This window comes from Syngnathus typhle, linkage group LG16 (assembly GCF_033458585.1).
Source record: "Syngnathus typhle isolate RoL2023-S1 ecotype Sweden linkage group LG16, RoL_Styp_1.0, whole genome shotgun sequence".
In the NCBI taxonomy this organism is placed as follows: Eukaryota; Metazoa; Chordata; class Actinopteri; order Syngnathiformes; family Syngnathidae; genus Syngnathus; species Syngnathus typhle.
Window position 1 is genome coordinate 3,978,546 of NC_083753.1, and position 25,356 is coordinate 4,003,901.

The 25,356-nt window shown below is 47.3% G+C and overlaps 3 protein-coding genes across 7 annotated transcripts; 1 reads left to right on the top strand and 2 right to left on the bottom strand.

Moving 5' to 3' along the window:
- Positions 1–334: 334 nt before the first annotated feature.
- Positions 335–5,715, bottom strand: snx6 (sorting nexin 6). 4 transcript variants are annotated; one of them, XM_061300889.1, is made up of 14 exons: positions 5,301–5,715; positions 5,098–5,148; positions 4,023–4,127; positions 3,838–3,948; positions 3,210–3,331; positions 2,893–3,016; positions 2,585–2,680; positions 2,410–2,515; positions 2,150–2,225; positions 2,035–2,074; positions 1,868–1,954; positions 1,632–1,791; positions 1,429–1,514; positions 335–1,366 (listed from the first exon to the last, which is right to left on the bottom strand). In XM_061300889.1, exons 1-14 carry the CDS (start codon positions 5,304–5,306, stop codon positions 1,313–1,315), a joined length of 1,224 nt encoding a protein of 407 aa, XP_061156873.1. In that variant the 5' UTR covers positions 5,307–5,715; the 3' UTR covers positions 335–1,312. The 4 variants fall into 4 exon arrangements, with proteins under 4 accessions (XP_061156873.1, XP_061156874.1, XP_061156875.1 ...); XM_061300890.1 differs by having other exon boundaries at positions 3,838–3,967; positions 5,301–5,370; XM_061300891.1 differs by having other exon boundaries at positions 3,838–3,967; positions 5,098–5,145; positions 5,301–5,356.
- Positions 5,716–6,715: 1,000 nt separating this feature from the next.
- On the top strand, positions 6,716–9,219 carry LOC133169052 (cofilin-2-like). Of its 2 annotated transcripts, XM_061300893.1 has the most exons (5): positions 6,716–6,904; positions 8,054–8,322; positions 8,383–8,426; positions 8,831–8,907; positions 9,008–9,219. In XM_061300893.1, the coding sequence occupies exons 1-5, from the start codon at positions 6,902–6,904 to the stop codon at positions 9,026–9,028; spliced, it is 414 nt and encodes a 137-aa protein (XP_061156877.1). In that variant the 5' UTR covers positions 6,716–6,901; the 3' UTR covers positions 9,029–9,219. The 2 variants fall into 2 exon arrangements, with proteins under 2 accessions (XP_061156877.1, XP_061156876.1); XM_061300892.1 differs by lacking the exon at positions 8,383–8,426 and having other exon boundaries at positions 6,722–6,904.
- A 5,876-nt stretch (positions 9,220–15,095) lies between these two features.
- LOC133169526 (cofilin-2) lies at positions 15,096–24,765 on the bottom strand. Its single transcript, XM_061301790.1, has 4 exons — positions 24,606–24,765; positions 16,856–17,166; positions 16,118–16,194; positions 15,096–15,872 (listed from the first exon to the last, which is right to left on the bottom strand). The coding sequence occupies exons 1-4, from the start codon at positions 24,606–24,608 to the stop codon at positions 15,760–15,762; spliced, it is 504 nt and encodes a 167-aa protein (XP_061157774.1). The 5' UTR covers positions 24,609–24,765; the 3' UTR covers positions 15,096–15,759.
- Positions 24,766–25,356: the final 591 nt, after the last annotated feature.

Below are 25,356 nucleotides of genomic sequence, written 5' to 3' on the forward strand. Positions count from 1 at the left end.
GTTTTTTTTTCCCACTTTTTTGGGCATTTTATGGCTGGTGTGACTTATACTCCAGTGCGATTTATAGTCCAAAAATTACGGTACATTTAGGCAGTAGTTAAACTAACGAAGTAATCCCTTGCTTACCAGAGGGCTTGTGTTCCAGAGCGCTTGCGATAGACAAAAAGTATGAGTATTATTTTAATACAGATTTTAAAGCTTTATGCATAATACCAATACAAATACGCAGGTGAGATGCAGGTATTATTTCTGTAGTCATCCCCAAGCGTTAGAGGGTCAAACTAATCTTTTCCACAGTCACTTATAAAAAAACATTTTTAACAGACCTTCAAAGTTACTGTGAAAAGAAATCAGCTTGTTTATTGGACTGGCATCTTTCTTTTTTTACTCTATCGCCACCTTGGATGGTACGGAAGCTTTGGTCACGTTACGTGTGAAAAACATTCGTTTACAGTCATATGCAAATAAGAGAAACAAACTCAACAAGTGATGTTAAGGCAAACACACTCAAGCTCCTCCCATACACAAAAAAACGTCTACAATTGAGAGGAATACGACAAAGACGACCGTAAACCGCCATTCGAATGTACTGGAATACAAACCTGTACAAGGCTTTCATTCGTTTTCATAAGAACAGGAACCACATGAGCAGTAGGAGGCTGCAAAAAAAAAAAAGTTTACCAACAGCCAATTATCTTGATCTAAATTAGATGACAGGAAACTGTGAGCGGCCGCAGCGAGACAGGCCTGATCTAGATTAAGCAAAACCGTTACAAAGTGATTTTGACTGGACCGGACTGATCCAGGTTGACCCAGAAGGGACCAGGACCTGGATCAGATGGATCCAGAATGACTGACTAGATTGAAGACTACTACCGGTAATCCAGATTGACCCACATTAGACCAGTACTTGCACCTGGACCAGATTAAATTTGACTGATCCAGACTGGACACACTGAACCAAATTGAACCAGTCTGATGGAGTGATTCTGAGCAGACCAAAGTCATCATGACTGAATTTAACACAGTGGAGTCCCCAGGACCTGGACCAGATTGAGATAGACAGTCCCAGACTGATCCAGATAGACTTACATCGGACTAGACTGATCCAAGGACAACAGTTGTGTGTGCGTGTTGATGAAGAGGAAAGTGTGTGGTTATCGTGATGAAGATTTTCTGTTTGTTTGTTCTTGTTTGCTTTTTTGAAGCCTTCAAGAGTTTTTGTAGTCCATCCAACATGGGCCCCGCAACATCCCCATGCAAAGAGCGCTGTCCAGTTGCAGGGGGCGTGGCTGTGACAAGTGGGGCGTGGCTAAGTGTTTCCTTTCAGGACCCCCAGACAACTCTGCAACAACTGCAGGTTCCCCTGAGAAAGAGAGGCCAAAGATGACTTCATCAACAGGCTCACTGACAAGGCTCACTGACTACCTTAGCGTGTTTGAGCTCCAGCTCAGCCAGCTCCACCAGGTTCTTTCTGAATGCCGCCACTCGCCTCGTCTTAAAATCGATAAGCTCTGGGTACAACACAACCACGAGGCAAGACAATGAGGGCCAAAGAGAGACTAGGAGACATAACTAGAGACGATGAATGGAAAAAAGATGAAGAGGACACCAGATGAGAAGGTTCTGACCTTGCTTGGCAGACTCGGAGATCTTGTCAAACTTGCGGCAGCACAGCTGCTGGCTGGTGTCCGCCTGCAGGACGTCGCGGTTCTTGGCGCGAGCTTTGTCCAGAGCCTTGTTGGCGTTCTCGTAGTCCAGCAGCGCTCGACTGCGGCGGTACAGGAGGTCCTGCAGGGGGCGACACGCTCACATTATCACTGATCAAGAGTTCAAGAGGCACTGTCCCGAGGAAGGCCGGAGGGACCTTTGCAGCCTGCGATTCTCTCAGGTAGTATTTCAACAAGTCGGCCAACTTCAAGTCCTCGTCGGCGGCCACACGAGCTTCGATTTTCTGACAAAAGGAAGGAAAGGGGGGTGGGTAAAAAAGTTGACAGGCTTGCAGTCCAGCCCGGTAGTAGTCATGTGACGTACCCTGGTCTTCTCAAAGAGCTCGGACACTTTGAGGAAGAATCTGAAAGATAAGGAGAGAGCTGCATGAATATCAGCTAACCTGCGGTTCCCAAAAGCAAGGCAGTTCCCTTCCTACTTGCACAGGTCAGTAGAGTCCAGTGTTCCCAAGGCGTACAGCGACGACGCCATTCGGTTGATGTCATCTGCAGCATCTGGACAAAAAGGCAACAAATTTGACATGGAGGGAGGCCCTTGCTGTCTTGTCTTAATCGTTGACTTTACAAACATCCTGTCACAGAGTGAATGCGCTTCCTGTCTATACGCGCACTTCCTGGTCTACTCAGCACGTCTTATCTTTGCGTATTTGCTCTCAATTCACATCAAGTGATGCCTTACTCTTGTGGGAGCGGATCATCCTGTCGGATTTGGCCGAGGCGTCTTTGACTCTGTTGTGATACTCCAACAGAAAAGTCTTCTCGTGCTCAAAGAAGTCATCCACGTCCTGCGGACAAACACCAGCAGAGAGCGTCAAACTAGCGGCTGGCTGTCAAAGCAGGTGCCACGGTCTCACCTTGACGCCCGCCACCAAGACACCGTCGGCCGACTTGACCACATTCTTGAAGAAGTCCTCCAATTTCTCCTTCTTATTCTTACCACGCACACTCAGCTGCAATCACAAGATAGTGATGTCATCAATGCAGGCATGTCAGTTAGGAAAGCAGATTGAGCTAGCATGTTCACTTTTTGGTCTTGGTATGAGCGTTGCCCGTAGTAGTAAGAAAACACTACAAACACAAACTTGCCCCGTTAGCGCAATGAACGGTCTCACTCGCAGGGACCAACAAGCGACATCGAATCAAACATGGCCGGACTACTCACGTCCTGGTTGTATTCCAGGAAGACGTGGAAGTTGAGGTCCTTCCTGAGGATGGGGTGCGCCGCTATGCGACACAGAAAAACCTCGTGCATGGCCACGGTCTTCTTAAAGATGGCCAGGTACTCTCTTAGGAGGGGTGTGGGTGGTTGGGGGGGTTCAATCAATAACACTTTTATTCATGGCGACTGCTCTCTCCATCCAAACAAGACTTTACTTTCCATGCGCATCTAGCAATTGGGGATGGGGCAATGATACTCCCGAATACACCCAAGACAAACGACATTTTGATGAGGGGACGGAGCCCGGGCAAACGACTCACGCTTCAAGTTCCTGCTTCATCTTGGTGAACTCCTCCTTGGTCATGGAGCCCTCTCCCTCGCCCAACTTTTGCAGCTTCTCTCTGGAGGCGTCAAAATCGGGTCTGGGCGGGGCGGGTGGGATCTGAAGGGAGCGCAACACGAGTCAGCTCCAGACAAGGACGACAGATCGCGTTTCAGCGGGACCTTTCGAGCCAGTAAAGGAACGCTTGAACGGAAACGTTGACGGGAGAGTATGATGGCGGCACTGCGTTTGTAGGGGACCAGCAGGCCACGGCCACCGAGTACGACTCAGGCTCGGCAAAGAACGCGGCCGGTATTTGCAACATCGGGTCCCTCCCACGCACGGTCGGGTTTTGAGGCCGAGGCGCGCTCTCACTTTGTTTGGCGCCACCTCGAAGCCAAAGAACTGGGTCAATGTGACGGACAGAGATTCATTCGGGCAGGCCATAGCCCTGTCAAATAGACCAAATAAAGTGCTTTGCCATCTTATAGCCAATCACAAGCCACCTCGAGTGTGCGTCACGGAGGTGCGCCATTTGCGGTTCAGACATTTTTCTAGACGCTTCGTCCACGTATCACTGGGTTGAAAGCGGAAAAGCGAGTCGCCAAAGCGAGCGCACGACTCACAATGTACCCGGCGTAGTCTTCGTTCTCCACGAACGAGTCGTGCATCCAGATGAATTCTTCATGCTGGCGGACCACCGAGAATTCACTCTGCTTGAAGTTGGGCAGCGTGCTCTGCGGATACAGGGGCACGCTGACAGCCAGCGCTGGGAAGCGAGCTTGCGCCACCGGACCGGCCGTGACCTCACCTTGGTGTGCACAGTGAACTTGACCTTGTCTCGTTCGCTGAGGGCATCCGAGATGTCCACCTGCAGCGTGGCGTCTGTCTGGAGGTCCACGCTGACCGCCCTGGGCTGCGGACGCAAGCACAAAGACAATCATGCACTTCCCCTCAGGTTAAGCCTGGCCTGGTAAGAAAATTCAGAGGCAAGGACAGCTCGGCTCCCGCGACTAAATGAACCCAATTATGGGTTTAGGTGCATATTTAATCAATCGGTAAGTCTCAACTAGGCCGTTTCAGTCAGAAACTGGACATTTGCCACACTTGCCAACGACTAGGGGTTTTAATGTTGGTTATGGTGCTAGCCTAGCACCGGAAGAGCGAATTTTTAGGCTACTACTACTAAGCGTGAAGAACTGGCGAACTGTCGTTAACAACGCTGCTAACTGTTAGTATGTTAGCTTTGCGTCGGGAGTGCTGATGGTGTAGGGCAGTGCTTCTCAAATAGTGGGGCGCGCCCCCCCTATTCCTGGGGGGGCGCGTGTGACCCTGGGGAACAGGCTTTTTTTTTGGCAGTACTAGAATAAAGTGTAATTGCGGGTTTACTACAGCAGGGGGCAGTGGCGCTCTCATTGTTACTTCTGTCACGTTTGCGACAGTGCAACATTTTACGACTTACAAGACAAGTTAGGATAGTCACGGTGGTGAGGGGGGGCGCAAATAGATTTCTTCTTGCTAGGGGGGGGCGCAACAGAAAATAATTGAGAAGCACTGGTGTAGGGGTACACTTGCCTGTCTTGTGTGCCGACACAATTCGTTCGATTCCCGCATTTGACGGAGTGTACGTGCGTGTGCGCGTGTCAAAAAAAATGTTAGCTTAGCGTCTCTTACGGTGAAACCCAAACAGGTGTACGTGACCATCACGTGACCAGCTAGCAGAACCAGTTCCCCAAAAAAACAACGTAGCAGAGAGCTAATGCTAACAGGCGCAGCTGAAACCAGCCAGAGCAGGTGCCAGAGCCGAAACATGGGCCGAACCGGGCTGCAGCGCTCCAGCACAGGAGAGGTGACGTAGAAAAGAAGAGGGAAAAAGGACAACTTACTCCTCGGTCCTCCTCGGAGAGGAAGTCCGGTCCGTCGTCCAGTCCTTCCTGCTGCGAGCAAACGAGAGAGGCGTCATTTGAAGCGAGCGGACACCACCCACGTCCAAACCGCCGCCGGGGGTGCCGCGGTCTGGTCCCTTCCGACGCGACGCAGTCAGAAAGAGCAAAGAGTACAGAAAAGAGAAGAGGCGATCCTAACCTACCATCATGGCTGCCAACGGGTGGAGACAGGAACACGTGTGACGTCATGACGTCCTTTGAAAACATCCAACGCATGATGTCACTTGACGCGCTATCCTCTCGTCGAAACCATATTCAAATTGCAAACAAGTATTTTTAAATACTATATTCTGCATTTTGGGTATTCCAAATTGACATTTATGAGAAGCAATTAAGAGGGATGAAATCCAACTTGTATCAGCTCAAATCAAATCTTGAGTTCAAAGGCAGGCTCGTTCCATGTTTTCACAAAACACTGGATTTACACTGGAATGGTATTTGTGTGAATAAAGAAATAACGAATGCACGAGAACTACAATCTCGTAAATCCACAAACGTTAAGTGCAAGTCAAGGCGAGTTTTGCTTTGTGTGTGCGCGTGTGTGCCTGTGTAATCGGAGTGAAGTTTCTCCACCCGTTGACTCTTGTGCCATCCAAGTAGGCGGCACCGCCTCTACTGACACTGAAATTGACGTCAAAGTGCCGATGGCGACGGGCTCGCCTTGCAAACGTCACGCGGCCAAACCCGAAAAAAGGTGAACTGGGCTGCGACGTGAACCGATGGGAACACCATATACTACTTAAGCGTCATCAGAATTTGTCTTGTCTGCCACTCGCAAGAACGTAAGCACCATATGGACCAACTGTTGCTTGGCAACGCAGCAAGCTCACCTGTGTATTCTTGAAAACAACGAGGCTCATGTGCGGAAAAAACTTTTGTCAGCAACAATATGTTTTAGGGTACCGATTTCACAAACAGATGTAAAAAGACTTGCACTGTTTCACTAAGTTAGTGAAGGACCATCATCGAGGAGATTCCGGAGGGAACCTCAGAGCTGAGTGAATAAGTTGAGATAAGAGCCTCAAAGCACTCAAGTACACTCAACATGGAGCCCAGCACAAAACAGGAGTGAGGCAGGAAAGCGCAATAACACCAAGGAACCACGCCAGTGGAATTCCTACGAGCAGGTTCTTGCCTGCTCTTTGTCTAAACTCGACCTCTGAGTCAAATTCCTCTGTAGACAAAAAAATGCGATGGCAGAGCAAAAGACAATAGCCAATCGAGGTTTGCCTTGGAGGCAAATGGGAACAAAATTGAACCCACGAAGAAGTAAGCGGACAGAACAAAAAAAACAAACGGGCATGACTAAGATTCATTTGCAAGGACAAAGAAACCTTATTTTGGGCGAGCCGACCGGCAGGAAATTGGCAGCGCCCTTTGACCTCAGTGGGCCCGACATCGCCAAAGTGTTTCTTTTGCCAACAACCCAAGGCTCTATCTTGACGCGCTTGAGAGCAATCTCAAAGTCGACAAGCTGGGACAGGCGTCCCCCACAGCGCTGAGCAGCACCGCGCAGTGCTGTGCGGTTCCAGTTGGTCCCTTGCGAGTCACTGAGAGCGGTTTGACCTGTTTGGGCGAGAGGTGTGGCGTTCTCCAGTCAAGACACGCTGCGAGTCATTCCGTTTCGCTGTGCTGTACAGAGAAAACCACTCCCTGAAGAGCAACATCGCGCAACACATTTGTCGAGACCGAAGCAAGCCCGCGCCCGAGACGTGCCGTCACTGCCCGCTAACTAGCAGACAAAATGGTACGTTTGACTACTTTACTCTCTCGCTTGCTTGCTCAACTGACTCAGTTTGCAAAAGAAGCCCGTAGGCCCACTTTTGCTCCGCTCGTTTGCGTTAGCTCCCCGCTACCCTAACCCGCTTTGGCGGAACTGGTTCTCCCAGCTGCTCACACGACATGGAGGAGCTGCTCATGTTGTTCTTGTCGCATGTTCACATCTTTGGCTGTTCAATTTGAAGATGACTGAGCGAACTCAACATTTGTAAAGCTCTTGCTGTCTTTGACAACATATCGTGTTCAGCTGAACAAAGATTCTGATTCTTTGGGCACCTGATGACGGATGCTTTTGGAGGTGCCAGATTTGTGTCTGAAAACAAACGAAGGAACCGCGGCGGAAGGTGGCCTGTTGAATGTTAGCAGCAAGGCTAGCACAACTCCGGACATGCCCGGACCACTCCCAGCTCCTAGTCACTGTCAGGCAGAACCTCTGCATGACCAAATATGGTCAATTCCCCAGTTTTCATAAATTGATATTAATAGTCTGTCGCCACATTGTCTGTTCTTTTTACGCAAAATGAACCAATTAAAAAGGTTGAAAATGGACTAACTCTGTTAAAGTCCCACTGAGGTGAAAATGAAAATGTCTTAAAAATTGGACCCAGCCAGAGAAGTGTGTTGTTAACAAGCTTGACAAATTGAAACAAATGAGACAAAAGGCAAGTATATGAAATATATGAAAGTACAATGACTCGTGCGTAACGATGAGAGATGAGCCTGGAACCAGCTAGCTCCATTCCATTCAGGTGAAAGCTAGCGTTTGAGCTGCTGCCATACGCTAAAAACTACAGAAAGGCCGCCATTTTTTAAAAGACATACATCGCTGTCAAAATGTAAAACGGAGCTTGATCAAGAACTATTCAGTTAAGTAGGAAGTCCCGACTGCCAAGTCGTAAGAAAGAGGTCGTGGCAAACATTAAATGCCAGATGTTTTGCTGACAAACCGCGGGAAAAAACGACAGGTGGGTTTTCATCCATCCCTGGAATCGTTACGCACCTTGTTATACACGCAAGCCGACGGGAGCGGGTTTTGGTCTGTCCTCGGAACCGTCATACGCTGTTCCACGGCCGTGTCTGTGGGCTGCACGTTGACCGGTGCCCGTGTCGCCAACAGACCTCAGGTGTGAATGTGGCTAAGGAGGTGGCCGATTTGTATGATGACATCAAGTTCAAGAAGACCCTCAAGGTGGCGTTCTTTCGCATAAGCGACGACAAGAAGTCCATCATCGTGGACACGGAAAACCAAGTGAAGTGGAATCAGGAGGACCCCTACAGCACATTTGTCAAAATGCTCCCGGAAGACGATTGCCGATACATCGTGTTCGACGTGTCCTACGTGACCAACGATTCTGGGGACAAGACGCAGCTGGTTTTCATCTCTTGGTGGGTGTTCGCATGCGGGCGCGCGTGCTAATGCTAACCAAACGGCGTCTGTGTCAACAGCTTGCAGCCGAGGCTTCCCACTCGCGTTTTGGTTCTTCTCGCAGGTTTGAGGCTCACTTCAAATGAATAGATGCTGCCCTAGCTAATGGGTCAGTGCAAGACTGAGCAGGCTTCCACTTCTGAACCTCGTTGGAAGCAAAAGGATTTGGCAGAGCCGCTTTGCCTGCCACAGAAGCTCCTGAGAATCACTTTGACTCTGGCAGAACGTCAATGGCGCTGAAATGACTCGAGCAGAACCACTTTGCCTCCCATACAACCGCCTTAGAACCTCAATTGCAGTCGAGGCTTTTTTAAATCGCCTTGAGCGGCAGATCATCGTTGGGTTCCACGTGAAATCGCGAGCATCCACTTTAAACGAATCCTTGCACTTCTGCGACATGTCCACGTCCAAATGTAAATACGCTTCAGTGACAGAAGCAAAGTCACTTCCTGTTTGCTTTGTGTGCAGGGCCCCCGAGTCCGCTCCCATCTCACGCAAGATGGTTCATGCCAGCTCCAAAAGCTACATCAAGAAAGAGTTGGAACGTGAGTGACAGCAGCGCCGCTGATCACGAAACCGTTCTGGACACTGCTGCGTGTTGTCAAATGTGATGATGATGATGTCACGGTTGCGTCTCCTCCTCAGTGTCGAACGAGTGGAGTCTAACTGACAAGGCAGAGGCTGGCGACTGGAAAGATCTGGCCTGCAAGCTGAAAGGGGCTGTGATTGTGGAGGGGAGGCAGGTGTGATGTCAATCAGCTCGACCCGAGCCCCGACCGCAAGTTGTGCACCCCTAAAGTGGAACCTTGTTTGTGACATGCAAGAAGCCACCCTTCAATAAAAACCTGTGGCGACGCCTCCCGCCTCATTTTTCCACATAGACAATGTGGCCAGCGATGAGCCCCCCCCCCCCCACACACACACACAAGATAATTTTCCTAATTCACTACTCTCAGGTTTCTATTGACAGTACTAAATTAAATCCCTCAACTAACATTGGATATTGACCAGAGAGGGAGGGGCCAGTACTCAAAAAGCCTCCAAGCCAGCCCCTGCATTCATGTTAAACATTGAAAAAAACAAAAAGAACATGTGGCTTGTTCAATAAATGGAGACGCAATAATACACATGTGCTTTTCTTAATTGCTGACTTGCAGATCATTTATAAATCATCAAGGACGTGTACTCACAGCAAGGGTCGTTGCAAGATGCAATTTGTGGCCAGGTCAACTGGAGTCAGCTGGGGTCAGCTGGCTTTGTGTTGCTACTCACAACACACTCTTTCACTCCCATTGTCCTGCAAGGTCAACAAAGGCTTCCGGAAGTTAAATTGGCTCGTCTAAAACTTCATTTCTCCACACTCTTTGAATCAAATTTTTTTTGTGTTAGCCCATTATGATAGTGCTTTCTGTGAGGAATCTAATTGGTCAATATTTATCACCCCTCTTTGCTCTGATTGACTATTAATGCACAACTGGCCAAACAAATCTATAAATCGAACACCTTGTCGAGACGTTCCAGGTTCTGCTTGATTCAACATTCAAGATTCAAAGCGTTTATTGTCATGTCTACAAAAGGAAAGCACTTTTTCTTTGTACAATGAAATTCTTTCGCTGTCTGTTAAAATGCCAGACAAGGTATGGGAGATTAAGAAGATTAAAGAAAATTTAAAAAAGTAAAAACACAAAATATAAAAACCACAATTAAACACAATATATACAACTACTAATGTGAGGGATGTGCAGTATAGGCGAGTGCAAAAATGGCATTGTGCAACAGTTGTGAGAGTTATAGTGAATGGACTGTTAAACAGGGGAGAATGCAGTGCAAAACAAAGTAAGTGTAAACAATGTACAGTATAAAGTGCAGATCAGTGACTGAGGTAGTGATCTGGTCAGCTGTTTAAGTGTTTAATGGCCGTGGGAAAGAAAGAGTTCTTGAAACGGGAGGTTTTACATTTTACACTTCTGTACCTCCGGCCTGAGGGGAGAAGTGTGAACAGTCCATGTTGGGGGTGGGTGGGGTCTTTAAGGATGGAGGCTGCTCTCCTGTGGACCCTACGGTGGTGGATACTCGGCAGGGAGGGCAGCGGAGTCTGGGTGATTTTCTCTGCCGTCCTCACCACTCTCTGCAGTTGCTTGCGGTCCGCAGTGGTACAGCTGCCATACCACACGGAGATGCAGCTGGTCATGATGCTCTGGATGCAGCAGCTGTAGAAATTGCTGAGGCTCTTGGGGGACATTCCAAACTTCCTCAGCCTCCTCAGGAAATACAGCCGCTGTTGAGCCTTTTTGACCAGCCCAGCTGTGTGGTGTTGAGTGTCCAGGTGAGGTCGTCACTGAGATGGACACCCAGGTATTTGAAGCTGCTCACCCTCTCAACTTCAAGCTATCGGATGAAAAGTGGCTGGTGAGGTCCCCTTTTCTTTCTCATGTCCACTATCATCTCCTTCGTCTTGTCCGTGTTGAGGTAAGGTTGTTTTCTTCACACGATGACACTAGGCCAGTGCTTCTCAAATAGTGGGGCGCGCCCCCCTTGGGGGGCGTGGTGCTATTCCTGGGGGGGCGCGTGTGACCCTGGGGAACAGGCTTTTTTTTTGGCAGTACTAGAATAAAGTGTAATTGCGCGTTTACTACAGCAGGGGGCAGTGGCGCTCTCATTGTTACTTCTGTCACGTTTGCGACAGTGCAACATTTTACGACTTACAAGACAAGTTAGGATAGTCACGGTGGGGAGGGGGGGCGCGAATAGTTTTCTTCTTGCTAGGGGGGGGCGTAACAGAAAATAATTGAGAAGCACTGCACTAGGCTGTCCACCTCCCTCCTGTAGCCCGCCTCGTCTCCGCCAGCGATGCGTCCAATCACTGCGGTGTCGTCTGCAAACTTCAGGATGATGTTGTCTTTGTGGTAGGCAACGCAATCATGGGTGAACAGGGTGTAGAGCAGGGGTCACAACCTTTCTTAAACCGAGAGCTACTTTCTGGGTACTGATAAAGGCAAAGGGCTACTTTGACACAGACTTCTGAAATAGCCAATTTGCTCAATTTGGCTTTTACTGTGTTATTATTGTCATTTCCAGTTCACATGTAAGTGTGATTTTAACAAGAATAGCAAAAATACAGTCGAACCTTGGTTTTTGATCACAATCCCTTCCAGAAGGCGGTATGAGAAACAAATCGGTCGAATTTCGAATCTACTTTTCCCATTACAAATTATCGAAAATAAATTGATCCGTTTCAAGACAAAAAAACCCCGCCTTTTTGAAGCATTTCTTCATTTGCGCACATTTGTCCGATAGCGCAACTGTAGCGCACCGCCGAACGCGCAACCGTAAGTGTCGCCCACCGCGCAACTGCACCGCGCTGGCCGCATTATCGTGACAGAGCCGTCGGTGAAATTTAGAAAATAATTCTAAAGTCCTGATGTACTTTCCAAAATTTAAGTCGACCTAAGTGCGCAGGGAGCTTAATTTGTCCGATCGCCTAACTGCAGCGCACCGCCGAACGCGCAACTGTCAGGAATGAGGTGAGCCAGGGCGACCAAATGCAGCTTGGACTAGGATTTATTGAAGGGAAAGGGAGTTGGAAGGGAGTCAGGTGGGGAAACGAAGACACAAACGGGATAGAGACTCACGGCCAGAAAACAGACAGAAGTCTTCTTGGAAACTTGGATACATGGACACTTGGACAAGGATAAAATTCTGACCGTGAGCCTCCAGACAGACCGAGGAAAACCAAACGACAGGAACACTGGGCGCGGATAGGGACGGATCACAGCAGTAGACACCGACCGGGAGAAATACACGGGCAGGGCTTAAATACACAGGGTAACAAGAGGAACCAGGTGACAGACATTACGGTAACGAAAGGGGTGTGGCCGAGGGAAGTGCAGGCAGCCCGTGCTCTGGCACGGTTGTGACAGCAACAGTAGCGCGTCGCCGACCGCGCAACTCGCATTATTGTGACAGAGCCGTCGCTAAAATTTAGAAAATATTTTTAAAGTCCTGATGTACTTTCCAAAATTTAAGTGGACCTCAGTGCGCAGGGAGCTTAATTTGCCCCAATCGCGCAACCGCAGGGCGCTCACTGTCGCATTGCTTTAAAGCGTCTTTGTGTTTAAGGATGGCTTTACTGCTCCCACTTGCTTTCTTTGGAGGCATGATTAGGGGTTAATACAATCCTCAAAGTAACGAAAATACAGTACAACGGAGTCAGTCGGCATCCGGGCCGCGCGGTCGGGTTTTCTCGGGTCCTCCCGGCTCATCTCGTGAGGTTCGACCTCCGAATTTTGTTCAACAACCGAAGCAAAAATTCTCGAATTCTTTGTTCGAGAACCAGGACGTTCGAAAACCGAGGTTTGACTGTAAAATAAATAGATGCAGCTCACTGACAAGTGCCACTATTTGAGCTAATTTTAGAACAGTCCTGCGGGCGACTCATGTGGTCCGCACGGGCGACCTGGTGCCCGCGGGCAACGTGTTGGTGACTCCTGGTGTAGAGGATGGAGCTGAGCACGCATCCCTGTGGGGTACGAATGTTGGTGATGATGCTGGTTGAAACAGGAAATGACTCCATCCTTCATCAAGGTCTTATTTTTTCAATATGAAAATAACGGAACAACCTTATGGCTCAAGGGGACCGAAACAGTACAAACAATGAAACAAAATTTGTTCTAGAAACGAAGATGCTGCAAACTTCATGTAGTTCACTAACTTTGTGAAAATAGGACTTAACGACCATACGTTATCTGTCAGAAATAGTTATATATATATATATAACCATATTCAGTGGTTCAAAAAAAAAAAAGATTTGCAGCGACGGTATTACAACTGTTTGTTACATTGTCACCTGCTGGTGGAACAACGGAATTGCAGTTAAAAATGACATTCCAGCTCCAGTACTAGAGCTACTAACAGGTGTTGTGACCTGCGTGAAGCTGGCCCCCCACCCCACGCAAAATTTAAGGAAAATAGTCTGTTTCGTTTGTGCTGGTTTGTGCAGCAAAAATTTTCGTTTGTGCTGCTATGGTTTTTTAGTTATGAAAGATTATTTTATAGGTCATCCAGAGTTCACCCAGCCCCCCATCTGCTCAAAATGAACCCAAATTATACCGTTCGTTTGTGCTTCGTTTGTGCTGCGAAAAAATTAGTTTGTGGTGCTGTTTTTTTTAGTTATGAAAGATTATTTTATAGGTCATCCAGAGTTCACCCAGTCCCCCATCTGCTCAAAATGAACCCAAAATGGTACAGTTCGTTTGTGCTTCGTTAGTGCTGGTTTGTGCCGCAAAAACCTTCGTTTGCGCTGCTTCGGTTTCGTAGATATTACACATTTATTTTCTAGCGATGACGTCACCCAGCCCCCCATTTTACTCTAAATGGACCCAAAATGGTACAGTTCGTTTGTGCTTAGTTTGTGCTGGTTTGTGCAGCAAAATCTTTTGTTTGTGCTGCTTCCGTTTCGTAGATATTACACATTTATTTTATAGCGATGACGTCACCCAGCCCCCTATTTTACTCCAAATGGATCCAAAATGGTACCGTTCGTTTGTGCTGGTTTGTGCAGCAAAATGTTTCGTTTGTGTTGCTACGGATTCGTAGATATTTCACATTTCATTTATAGCGATGACGTCATTCAGCCCCCATTTAACTCCAAAATAAAGGTTTGCAGGCTTGTGTCTTCTACAATGGCTTGAAGGGGTCCTAGATGCTAATAAGTTATGGTAATGATGCCATTTGTAAGGTTTGACTCATCATGCAAACAGCGTTGAGCATCGAGGCGGAGTCGGCGTGAAATGCTGAGCCGAGCTTGGGCCGTCACCGCGACGCAAATAGAAACAGGATCACATTCTCAGTACACTCCTGCCGCGCCATTTAAGGGCAAGAATGCGCACCTCGCAGGAAGTGACTCCACCCACGCAGGAAGCTGTTGGCAGGACCTTCGCGTTGACTCTAAAGGGGATCTCGTCACGCAAGAGAGGTCCGAACGAGGTTCTGATCACAACACACAATGCTGCTCTACTTTTGTTCAATTGGTCTCGATGACATTTCTGTTAAAAGTTCCAGTGGTTCAAATGCAGTTTAGCTAGGGTGACCAGACGTTCACTTTTTCCCGGACATGCCCTACTCTCGAGACAAAAAAAAAAAAGACCCCCCCCCGAAAAAAAGAGGAGTCCTTTCTTTCGGAAACCCAAATCTGGTCACCATAGTTTAGCTGGTGTCTCAAATGGGGGTTCTGTTGAAGCCAAAGTGGTCCAAATGCAGCTGTGCAGAAGCCGAAGGTTCAAACGATGTTCGGCTGTCACATTGGTTCAACATGGTTCCAGCAGAGCCAGAGGCAACTTCGAATGAGATTCTATCTAATCTAACCTAACCTAATCTAATCTAAGCGGTTTTAACAAAGTCCTGGACAATCAGAAGAACAAATCTACTGGCGTCAGGCTGTTCTAATTGGGTGGCAATAGAAGAACAGGCTACGACTCTCAAGCCGTCATGATTCCACTGAAGTTAGAGTCCAAATGAGATGTCAGAAGTCCTAATGAGGTTCGACTGCCATTAAATTGATAAAGGTGAAGTTGTCCTTGTACGGTACTGCCAAAACCGATTTTAACATCGATCTGCTTGAATCTAAAGTAGTTCCATAGAGGATGTACTCAAGTCATGGTGGAGTCCAGACGCTCCTTGCAAGCTTCCGTTTTTGTGAAGCGTCCGCGCGTGACAGACACAGACTAGACGGGAGGCAGCGCCACAAGCTTTTATTGCAGTGTGGCTTCCTGTGAGCTCACAAACAAGGTTCCACTGTAAGGCTGCGGATGTTGTCGCCGCGTTCTAGTCATCGCTGCTCCGTCTCTCACCAGGACCCGATTGGAGGAAGGTGGGGGTGGGGGGCGTCGGATCTACTTTCCATAGTGTTAGGCTTCCAAAATCAAAGTGCACTCGAACAACGTGTGGTGGCGGTTACATTCAAAGCAAAATGTAAGGCGGCCAGAAGAGAGCTAACGCTAACGTTGCTGTGATGCATAGAGGAGCCACGCGGCGACCAGAATAAATTAGTCACGTTAAAGATCAACAAAAAAAAACAATAAATGCCTCACAGTGGGAGGCAGAGGTCTTTTTTGGCAAAACTCGGAGACGACCTTTCCTGACAGGTCAGCGATTCATGTGGCAAAAAAGTGAGAGGGTTTTGCATATTTTAAGTTACTGACATCTCCTTCATTCAGGGAACAAAAACAAACAAACAAAAAAAAGAAAAGAAAAAAGATGGAGGGAAAACAACGAAGCAGAGAGACGCCGACTCCTTCATGACATGTCCACACACGGCAAGTGGTGGTGTTCTGGTGGGATCGGGAGGGGGGTGGGGTTGGCTCCGGATGGCACGGCGGGTTGGCTGGGCGTCGGCGACATTACAGCGGCTGCCCTTCCAGGGACACCACCACGTTGCCGCCCAGCTTCTCGGCCAGTGTACTGCGGTCCTGGATGTCGTCCAGCCCGTTCACCTGCCATTCGTGCTTGATGCCTGGGAGGGGGGAATTGTCAACCCATTAGGCCAACGTCATCAACAGAAAAGCGGCGTCGCGAGGCGGTGACGTTGTCAACATGAGAGAGCGCCATCCCTTTCCTGGTGTCGGCCATTTCTCTGTGTTAACTTGTGAGGCTAATGCTCAACTGGTGGCCATTTCTCTTTCCAACTCACTTCGTTGCCACAAACGCGACTTTGAGCACAGCCGACGAGGCTGCTGTTGGACGGCAGGGGATGCTCACCTGTAAACTTTTTCTTGATGGCGTCTTTGGAGCTGGCGTAGATCATCTTGCTCTTGAGAGGCGCACCCTCGGGGGCCCTGTGAGGGAAACCAGCAGGGAGTGAGGTCGCGCGTAGACCAAGCGACTCCGCTGCCGTGTCAGAGGCTAAAATTAGCCTGTTCGCGCATGGGTTCTGCTCAACTTGAAGTGGTTCTAACCACATTCCCATGAAGTTGTTCGGGAGCTTCTACTGTCTTCAAATTGGTTCTACTCATGTCAAAGTGGTTCTAGGGAATCCAAAATGGTTCGAATGAGCGTCTTTGAGGGCCAAAGTGGTTCTGATGACATGATCACAGAAGTCGTTCTTTGGTTCCAATCTGTTTCTTCTATGAAAGGGGTTCCAATTAGGCATCTCCAACAGCAAAGTGGATTTGAGGAGGCTCCAATGAAGCCAAAGTGCTTCTAATGAGGTTCTACTGAACTCACTATAGTTTCAATGCGCTTCCGTTTAAGTTGTTAAGGTTTGAGCTAAACAGCTTCTCTTCCGGAGTCCGCATTCTACTGACGTCACAGTGGACGCCACGAAAGTCATTTAAGTGCGACTTAAGTCAAACAGATTATGATGTGCAGTAAACATGCTTCTGACAAAGTTCTGCTCAAGTCCCCACCACATGGACCTAAGAAGGAAAAGAAAACCCAGCGCCAAGCGGGGAGGCCGCGGGCACAATTAGTACAAGGACACCGCACGCATGGACGCACCAGAAGATGAAGACCAGATCCTCCTTCTTGGACTCCTTTGTCTCGTAGGTGGCATCATAGAGTCCATATCGGCAGTCATCAAGCGGGAGGAGCTTGACGAAGCAGGCGTAGGGGTCGTCCACCGTCTCGCCAATGTCGCCCACCAGGATCTGTTTGTTCTCCTCCACGATGATCTTCTTGCGGTCGTCGCTGAGGCAGAAGAGCACCGCCTTCTTACGCTGCTTCACCTCATCCGGCGACCTGTGCGACTTGCGCACCTTCATGTCGTTGAACACCTTGATGACCTCGTCATTCACCGTCACACCTGATGCCTGGTGACACACGTGCGCCTCGTTACCCCGCAAGTACGATTGCAATGATGCAACTTGAGAACGTCAAGAAGTCATTGCTTTGCTTCCATACACACACTTCTTGTAGGCGCCACAAGAAGGCAGTAAAAACTAGATACAATTAAGACTGTCACAACTGCGCAAGAAAATCATATTCAGTTGGTGGTGGCCCTCCTCAAAATAACCAGAATCGGTTTGACTTTTGCTGATTAAATGCAGACGCTGTCTTACAACAAAAGTGTTGTTCAAAAAAAAAAAAAAAAGACTACCGTAATTTTCGGATTATAAATCGCGTTTTTTTTTCCATAGTTTGGGTGGGGGGGCGACTTATAATAAGAAGCGACTTAAATGTGTTTTTTTTCAAAATTAACATTAACATTAACAGAGCAGCCTATTTTGACATGAAATAGCCTCGCGCATATAGCAGCTATCGTTATAGCATTAGCCATCCGCAATTTCCCATGAGCCTCAGCTCGCAATCTCCCATGAGCCTCAATATAGTGTAAACAATCGCGTTTCTCAAACGATCTCCTATAAAATGATCAGAACTGACTAAAGTTCGATCTAACGCATTGGTACTACTTACCTATGTTTACCTTCCATATCGATCCGTAGATTTACTCGAAACATTAACGGAGCAGCTTATTTTTAAATGAAATAGCCTCGCGGGTACAACAGCTATTCGGTGACGCCCCCTGACTACAGTTACCGTAATGTTGGGAAGCGATGCGACCTTGAAATTTACTAGTCGAACTAAAACGTACTAAAACATTTTGGCAGAGCACTGTGTACAACCAGTATGGATCAACAAATTCATCAATTGATCCATATATAAGGCGCACCGGACTATAAGGCGCACTGTCGACTTTTGATAAAAATGTAGGTTTTTAGGTGCGCCTTATAGGGCGGAAAATACGGTACATATATATTGTAGCGTTAACAAAGTTCAAGGAAAGACGTGGGTTTGGTATACGGCTCTCTATTTAACAAAACAAACTTCCAGGCGTGTGGCGGCGTGGACTTCCAGCCACGGAAGTGGAAGAGAGCTCCATAGAATAAGACGGGGCGTGCTAGAAGCCATGACCGAGCCCCATCCACCGTCGCCGGACAGCCACCCGGCCGAGCTCCGGCCCCAGACTTCCATCCACGGAGGTGAACTTAGAATAGGACCGGGCGTGCGTAAAAGTCCTAATAGTCTGTGTCACCCCAAATCCTTAAATCCTTCAAACTCTTCATCCGCCGTGTCACTTAGAAACAAAGCCGCTAATGATGCCGGTAGTATGTGTGGTCCTTCGTCATCTTCGTCATCCCGTGATCAATCTTTGTCCTTTATGTAAACAACCGCCTCGCCACGCGGCTGACGTCACTTGAAATTCAAATTACAGTAATCCCTTGCTACATTGCGGTTTCACTTTATTTTTTTTGAAAATTTTTGACAAAAAAAAACACCTAAGTCGCTCCTTATTATAAATCGCCCCCCCACCCAAACTATGAAAATAAACGCGACTTATAGTCCGAAAATTACGGTACTGTAATTTGAATTTCAAGTGACTTCAGCAACGCGATGCGGCGTGGCGGTTGTTTACATAAAGGACAAAGATTGATCACGGGATGACAAAGATGACGAAGGGCCCCACGTACTACCGGGGCTCGGACATGGCTTTTACGCACGCCCGGTCCTACCCTACCGAGCTCTCTTTCACCTCCGTGGATGGAAGTCGAGGGCCGGCGCTTGGGCGGGTGGCTGTCCGGGGACGGTAGATGGGGCTCGGTCATGGCTTTTACGCACGCCCGGTCCTATTTTATGGCTCTCTTCCACCTTCGTGGCTGGAAGTCCACGCCGCCACACGCCTGGAAGTTTGTTTTGTTAAATAATGAGCCGTTTACCAAACCCACGTCTTTCCTTGTACTTTGTTAAGGCTACAATATAGTTATATACTCGATCTGTGGAATAACGACGAGGCTGATGTCAGGGCTCACGCGCGGCGTTGTTGACAAAGGACGAGGAATTTGATCGATGGATTTAATGATTTAGAGTGCACAGATGGTTTGATAATACTATTGCTTATATACCGTTTTTTTCCATGTATAATGCGCAGAATTTAGCTAATTTATTGTCCTAAAATCTGGGGTGCGCATTATACATGGGTACAAAAAAAAAACAAAAAATTCAATTTTTTTTTTTTTTTTTAAATCCGGATATCATACGGAGGCCGCCATTACAGCTTTCTTCTCTGCTGTTCACTTCAAACACACTCCATACGAACACAATGCTCTCGTATCAGACGCTTGCTAGATCAGCTGCTCGTTTGCTGTCACAATGTACCCTACACAAATCCGAAACATTTCTTCGCTATTGAGTATGCTAGCGCATGCGCAGTGATACTGACCGGCAGAACATCCGGTTGTTCCCAAAGATGATCTTTTTTCTGAAATAATTTTACGTTCACGGACTTAAGAAGAAGTCAAAATCTGGGTGCGTATTATACATGGGTACAGGCTTTTTTCCAGCATCAACAGGCGATTTTTAGGGTGCGTATTATACATGGGGGCGCATTATACACGGAAAAAAACGGTAATAGTTATTTGATATCTAATTTATATATCGTTATATGGGCCTGTGGAACATTTTGAAGTGCAAGCGCCGTCAGCTGCGCGCACCCATTGTTGACAAAGGACGATCGATGGATTTAATGATTTGGAGTGACACAGATGGTTTGATAACATTATTGCTAATATAGTAGTAATTTGATATATGATCTATATATTGTTATATGGGCCTGTGAAATATTTTGAAGTGCAAACGCCATCAGCGGCACGCACGCATTGTTGACAAAAGATGATCGATGGATTTAATTAATTGGAGTGACACAGATGGTTTTATTAACGTGTTATTTGTGTAATAGTTTTTGAATAACTCTGAATTTTACGTCAGGGCCGTTCTCAGCTCTTCGTTTGTGTTTATGTCACGTTAGCATACCTATCGTTTAGCCCAGGGGTCCCCAAACTTTTTCCTGTGAGGGCCACATAACTTTTCCCTTCTCTGATGAGGGGCCGGTGTCAGTTTGTAACAGAAAAAGTGTGACGATCGTAGGGGAGCTTAAAAATTTTCTTGTTTTCTAGAAAGCCACACATAACCAAATAACGGTTATTTAATAACCCTTTCCAGGTTCTTTACAGAAAAAAAGTCAGGAAACAAATAATAACACTATTAATGAAATAAATAATAACTAAATAACCCTCTCCGAGTTCTTCACAGAAAAGACAGGAAATAAATAATAACTAAATAACTCTCTCTGGGTTCTTCATAGAGAAAAAAACATGGAACATTAACTTTCTGTTGTGCCATGCACAATCTTAACAGATCAGGGCTCGAAACTAACGATTGCCCGGGGCAAGTAGTGATGGCAGACGGGCAAGTAGAATTTTTCCTCACTTGCCCTGCCATAATACCATGTTTTCAAGCTGTAAAAAGACAATTTTGTGCATAATTTCTCGCAACTTCTGCCGCTTCTGGTCCGACATTTAGTTTTCTAGGGAGCGGTTAGTTTCTCGTGTAAGTCTGCAATACATTGATAACGGCAAAGCGCTTCGTAATTAAATGCATGCTCCCTCACCCGTCCCTGGCTCTTCTCCGCCTGCGCACCAGCAGAGCTTGTTTCCGGTTGAATTTTGGTACTACAGTAGACTAGTGTGGTTTAATTGCATCAAAAGTTCTACACTGTATTAAAACAGGCTGCAGGCACAATATGATGGAATAAAAACATATGAAGGCAAAACTTATAGTGTTGTCTTTTTTATTGCAAAACTGTGTCGGGCAAGTAAAAATCCACTCCAAAAAAATTCGGGCAAGTAAAATTTTGTTTCGGGCAAGTAAAATTTTCTCCAACTTGCCCGAGGGCAACTTGGGCAAAAAATAAGCTTCGAGCCCTGCAGATAAAAGTTCAGCTCAGTTGTCAGAGCAGAATCTCTGACACATATGAGCAGTCTCTTAAAGTTCTTGTGTTACTTCCTTGTAATCCTTTTGTAGGTTCCAGTAGGCTTGTAGACACCGCTGTCTTTTTTGTTAAAGTTTGCTAGTGCGTCATAGTCTGGAGTAAAATTTGTTGTGGCAATTCTTAGGCGAGATCCGAGGTGTTGGTCCGTTTACCTCGACCTGTGACGGGTTGATGTTGACGGTCATGTGGCTGAATGTCACGTCGCGTACGTCGAGCCAAATTGGCCACTCTCTTTTAAACGCTCGGCACTGTGTCCACCTTGCTTTTCCTTGGGCGACTAATTTTAATGGAAGGATTCCAGGGGAAGGTTTGTGGGTGGCTTTAGCGCAAAACTGCATCTGAAAGCTCAGCGCGCGAATTACAAGAATGCTGTCGTCACAGCCCACGCTCTAAATTCGGGACTGATACAAATAGAGCGCCAGTGCGCCATGTCCGTACTACTGAGTACGTACACGCACTTGTGAGTGTGCACCGAGCTTTCTGACACGGCTTCCGGTAGTAAATGCGCAGGCCAGCGCTTCCCCATCTACTGGGGAAACGCAGTCATTGCAGGCAAAATGACCAAAAAAAAAAGTTTAATAATACAATTTGTTCAGGGTTGGCGGGCCGGATTAAACAGTCCCGTGGGCCGTATCCAGCCCGCGGGCCGTAGTTTGGTGACCACTGGTTTAGCCTGTTGTTGCTCGTTCATGACTGTTTTGAATAAATTGCCCCCCAAAATGCGATGTATACCCCGGAGCGACTTACCGTTTTTTTCCGTGTATAGTGCGCAAAATTTTACTAATTTATTGTCCTAAAATCTGGGGTGCGCATTATACATGGGTACAAAAAAAAAAAAAAATTTTTTTTTTTTTAATTTTTTTTTTTTTTTTTTAAGTCCCAATGATCGTCACACACGCAGGGAGGCAATGGGTCCCATTTTTATAGTCTTTGGTATGGTCTTAACTAGGCTGGATGTAATTTTTTTTGTTGGCGTTGATTTCTCCGACTGCCCGTAAACGCACCACCGCGCTTCGTGCGCGCACGGGACAGCAAACGAGCAGGTGATCGAGCAAGCGTCTGATACGAGAGCATTGCGGTCGCATGGAGCGTGTTTGAAGTGAACAGCAGAGAAGAAAGGAACAAGGCAAAGTGTTGTGAAATAAAATGCACAGAACGGATGCGCAAGACACGTCAGCTATATAAAGAGCGAGAGTTGTTTTCTTCCTATTAGTTTCAATTCACAGTTTAATTAGCAGTTTCAATCAGCAAATAACAAAATGCGTATTACAGGTAATATTTTATTTCACAACACTTTGCCTTGTTCCTTTGGTCTCTGCTGTTCATCCTAAAACACAAAGGCGCTCTTTAAGCAATGCGACAGTGAGCGCCCGGCGCGCTGCGGTTGCGCGACCGCACCAAATTAAGCTCCCTGCGCAGTGCGCACTGAGGTCCACTTAAATTTTAGAAAGTACATCAGGACTTTAAAAATATCTTCTAAATTTCAGCGACGGCTCTGTCACACTAATCGACCAGCCCGGTGCAGTTGGGCGGTCGGCGGCGCGCTACGGTTGAGCGTTCTCTCGCACGCTTTCTCTCTCGCTCTCTCTCGCTCTCGCACACACGCAAACCGGATATCATACGGAGGCCGCCATTACAGATGCGCAGAACGGATGAGCAAGACACGTCAGCTATATAAAGAGCGAGAGTTCAGTTCTCTACCTAAATCCGTATTACAGGTAATATTTTATTTCACAACACTTTGCCTTGTTCCTTTCTTCTCTGCTGTTCACTTCAAACACGCTCCATGCGCACGGAGCGCGGTGGTGCGTTTACGGGCAGTCGGAGAAATCAACGCCAACAAAAAAAATTACATCCAGCCTAGTTAAGACCATACCAAAGACTATAAAAATGGGACCCATTGCCTCCCTGCGTGTGTGACGATCATTGGGACTTAAAAAAAAAAAAAATAATTAAATTTTTTTTTTAAAAAAATTCATAAAAATTGGGTGCGTATTATACATGGGTACAAGCTTTTTTCCAGCATCAGCATGCCATTTTTAGGGGTGCGTACTATACATGGGGGCGCACTATACACGGAAAAAAACGGTATATGTTTTTTTTCACTTTTTTGGGCATTTTATGGCTGATGCGACTTGTACTTCGTAGCGATTTATAGTCCGAAAATTACGGTAATTTGATGGTTCAGGTTCCATTTGGAACCATTTCAATGGCCCAAAACAACAATGTAATCTATTGGCGGTGTTGATATATTAACAATATAGGCAACGATGATAACAATACGAACGAATTTGCAAGTCAATGTCTCAGTCAATGATGTTATAAAAACATCTCCAGCATCTAAAACTGCAACAAATGTTTGATAGAAGTGCATTTCTAAACCACTTCACTGGACCACAGTGGCTTTAAGCAGGTTCCTGGTCGGTTTCAGACCAGAGGGATTGTTAGCTTTACATCAGCCGGCTGTGGTCTGAACTGGACTTTGGCGCTATGCCGGACTGGGTCAGGACCACCGAACCCTCAGCACTGGCTTTGCCTGGTGTCAGGGGCAGGAAGAGCCCCGGCCTGAAAATGATTAAATAAATCCCCTTTCTGTGATTTCCAAGTTGACCGAGTGTACTATATAGAGCAGGGGTGTCAAACTCATTTCTTTCACGGGCCGCATTGTAGTCATAGCTTCTTTCGGAGGCCAATTATGACTGTCAACCCAAATAAATGTACGAGCACCTCATATTATATACAGTAAACGCTACAAAACAAACTGACAAATAACTCGTTTTCAAATCAGATAAGTAAAAACTGGTCAAATAATATATAAAAAAAAAAGATTAAAAGTGAAGATAATTTGCAATTCTAGTAATGACACGGATTTGATAAACAATTTGTCTTTGCGGGTCACATAAAATGATGTGGCCGGCCGTATCTGGCCCCCGCGCCTTGAGTTTGACGCCTGTGATTTAGAGCTTCTCGTGCACACTTGAGTAGTCGGACTACTCAACGTTACCATAACGGGATTTGTGTTGAAGGTGGGACTTTTCCAGCATTCATTTGATACCTGGACATTCTTGGCCCGGCCCGGCGTGGCTGCTAGCGCTGCCCACCGCCCAGCTGCGACGCTAAAATGGCCGCCCCGAGGCATAACGGTCCCAGTCCCGGCGTGGGTCGGAGCACGCCGCTAAAGGCCACCAGCATAGACTCGTCGAAATTAAGCGGCGCCGTTCTCTCTCAGGCACCGGGCCGACCACCCGAGTGGTGTTCGGTCCGGTATTCACTAAGTGGAGCGGCGTCGGCGGCCATGCTGGCTAACATCACGCTGGCCGCCAATCAGCTACACGCACACACATACACACGCCACGCACGCTTTATGTGGGAAGCCGGGAGGCCAAGCGCAGCCGCCGATCTCGTCGAAAGGCCGGCTCTTACCATTCTGTCCCGGACTTTGTCGGCTTCGTTACGCCGTCGCAAGGCTTCGGTAAAAGGGCGGAAGGTAGCAACTAGCAAAAGGGTGGACAGCCGAGAAGGAGGGTTGGGGAGGGCAGGCCGGGAAGGGGGAGGGCATGAGGGGGAAGAGAAAACCTGCCAGGGTTCGGAAGGGGCGGGGCTACAACTCAACAAACGAAGATTGGTCAGTGAATATTAATGAGGCGATAATGCCAATCAGTGCTCGTATGGCCTCTACGTGCACGTGACCGGGGCCGTTCTCGCGTGAGGGTTGGTGTGATCAGACGCCCAAATCAAAGCAAATGTCAGCCGTTCACCAGCCACAGAGGGAAAGTAGACGACGGAAGTGACGCAGGCATGCGAAAATAAGCAAGACGCTTATGACCGGTAATTGGAAAGTGAAAAAAATCAACAATTTGTTGAGTGGTCAGGTGACTTTGTTGGCGGCTACATTTCTACAATTTAAGTGCAGTGAAAATCAAGGACAGAAGTATGATTAATATCCCTTCAAAATAATTTATAACTTAAGTTAATAAACATAATTCCTTCTGTACATTTAAAGTCCCATCCATCCATCCATTTACTGTACCGCTTGTCCCCTCGGGGGTCGCGGGCGTGCCAAAGCGCTATCCCAGTAGTCATCGGGCAGTAGGCGAGGGACACCCTGAGCCAAGCCATTAGCAGAGCGCACAGATACTAACAACCATCCGCATTCGCACTCAACACTTACGGG

Coding starts and splice junctions, on each gene's coding strand:
- snx6 (XM_061300888.1), bottom strand. CDS start 5,174: ATGACGCCTCTCTCGTTTGCTCGCAGCAGGAAGGACTGGACGACGGAC. Junction 2,681..2,892: donor TCCTGGAATACAACCAGGAC/GTGAGTAGTCCG, acceptor TTGTGATTGCAG/CTGAGTGTGCGTGGTAAGAA. Junction 1,792..1,867: donor GAGAATCGCAGGCTGCAAAG/GTCCCTCCGGCC, acceptor CGCCCCCTGCAG/GACCTCCTGTACCGCCGCAG.
- LOC133169052 (XM_061300892.1), top strand. Junction 8,323..8,830: donor CAGCTGGTTTTCATCTCTTG/GTGGGTGTTCGC, acceptor CTTTGTGTGCAG/GGCCCCCGAGTCCGCTCCCA. Junction 8,908..9,007: donor CATCAAGAAAGAGTTGGAAC/GTGAGTGACAGC, acceptor TCTCCTCCTCAG/TGTCGAACGAGTGGAGTCTA.
- LOC133169526 (XM_061301790.1), bottom strand. Junction 16,195..16,855: donor GATCTGGTCTTCATCTTCTG/GTGCGTCCATGC, acceptor TTTCCCTCACAG/GGCCCCCGAGGGTGCGCCTC. Junction 15,873..16,117: donor CATCAAGAAAAAGTTTACAG/GTGAGCATCCCC, acceptor CCCCCCTCCCAG/GCATCAAGCACGAATGGCAG.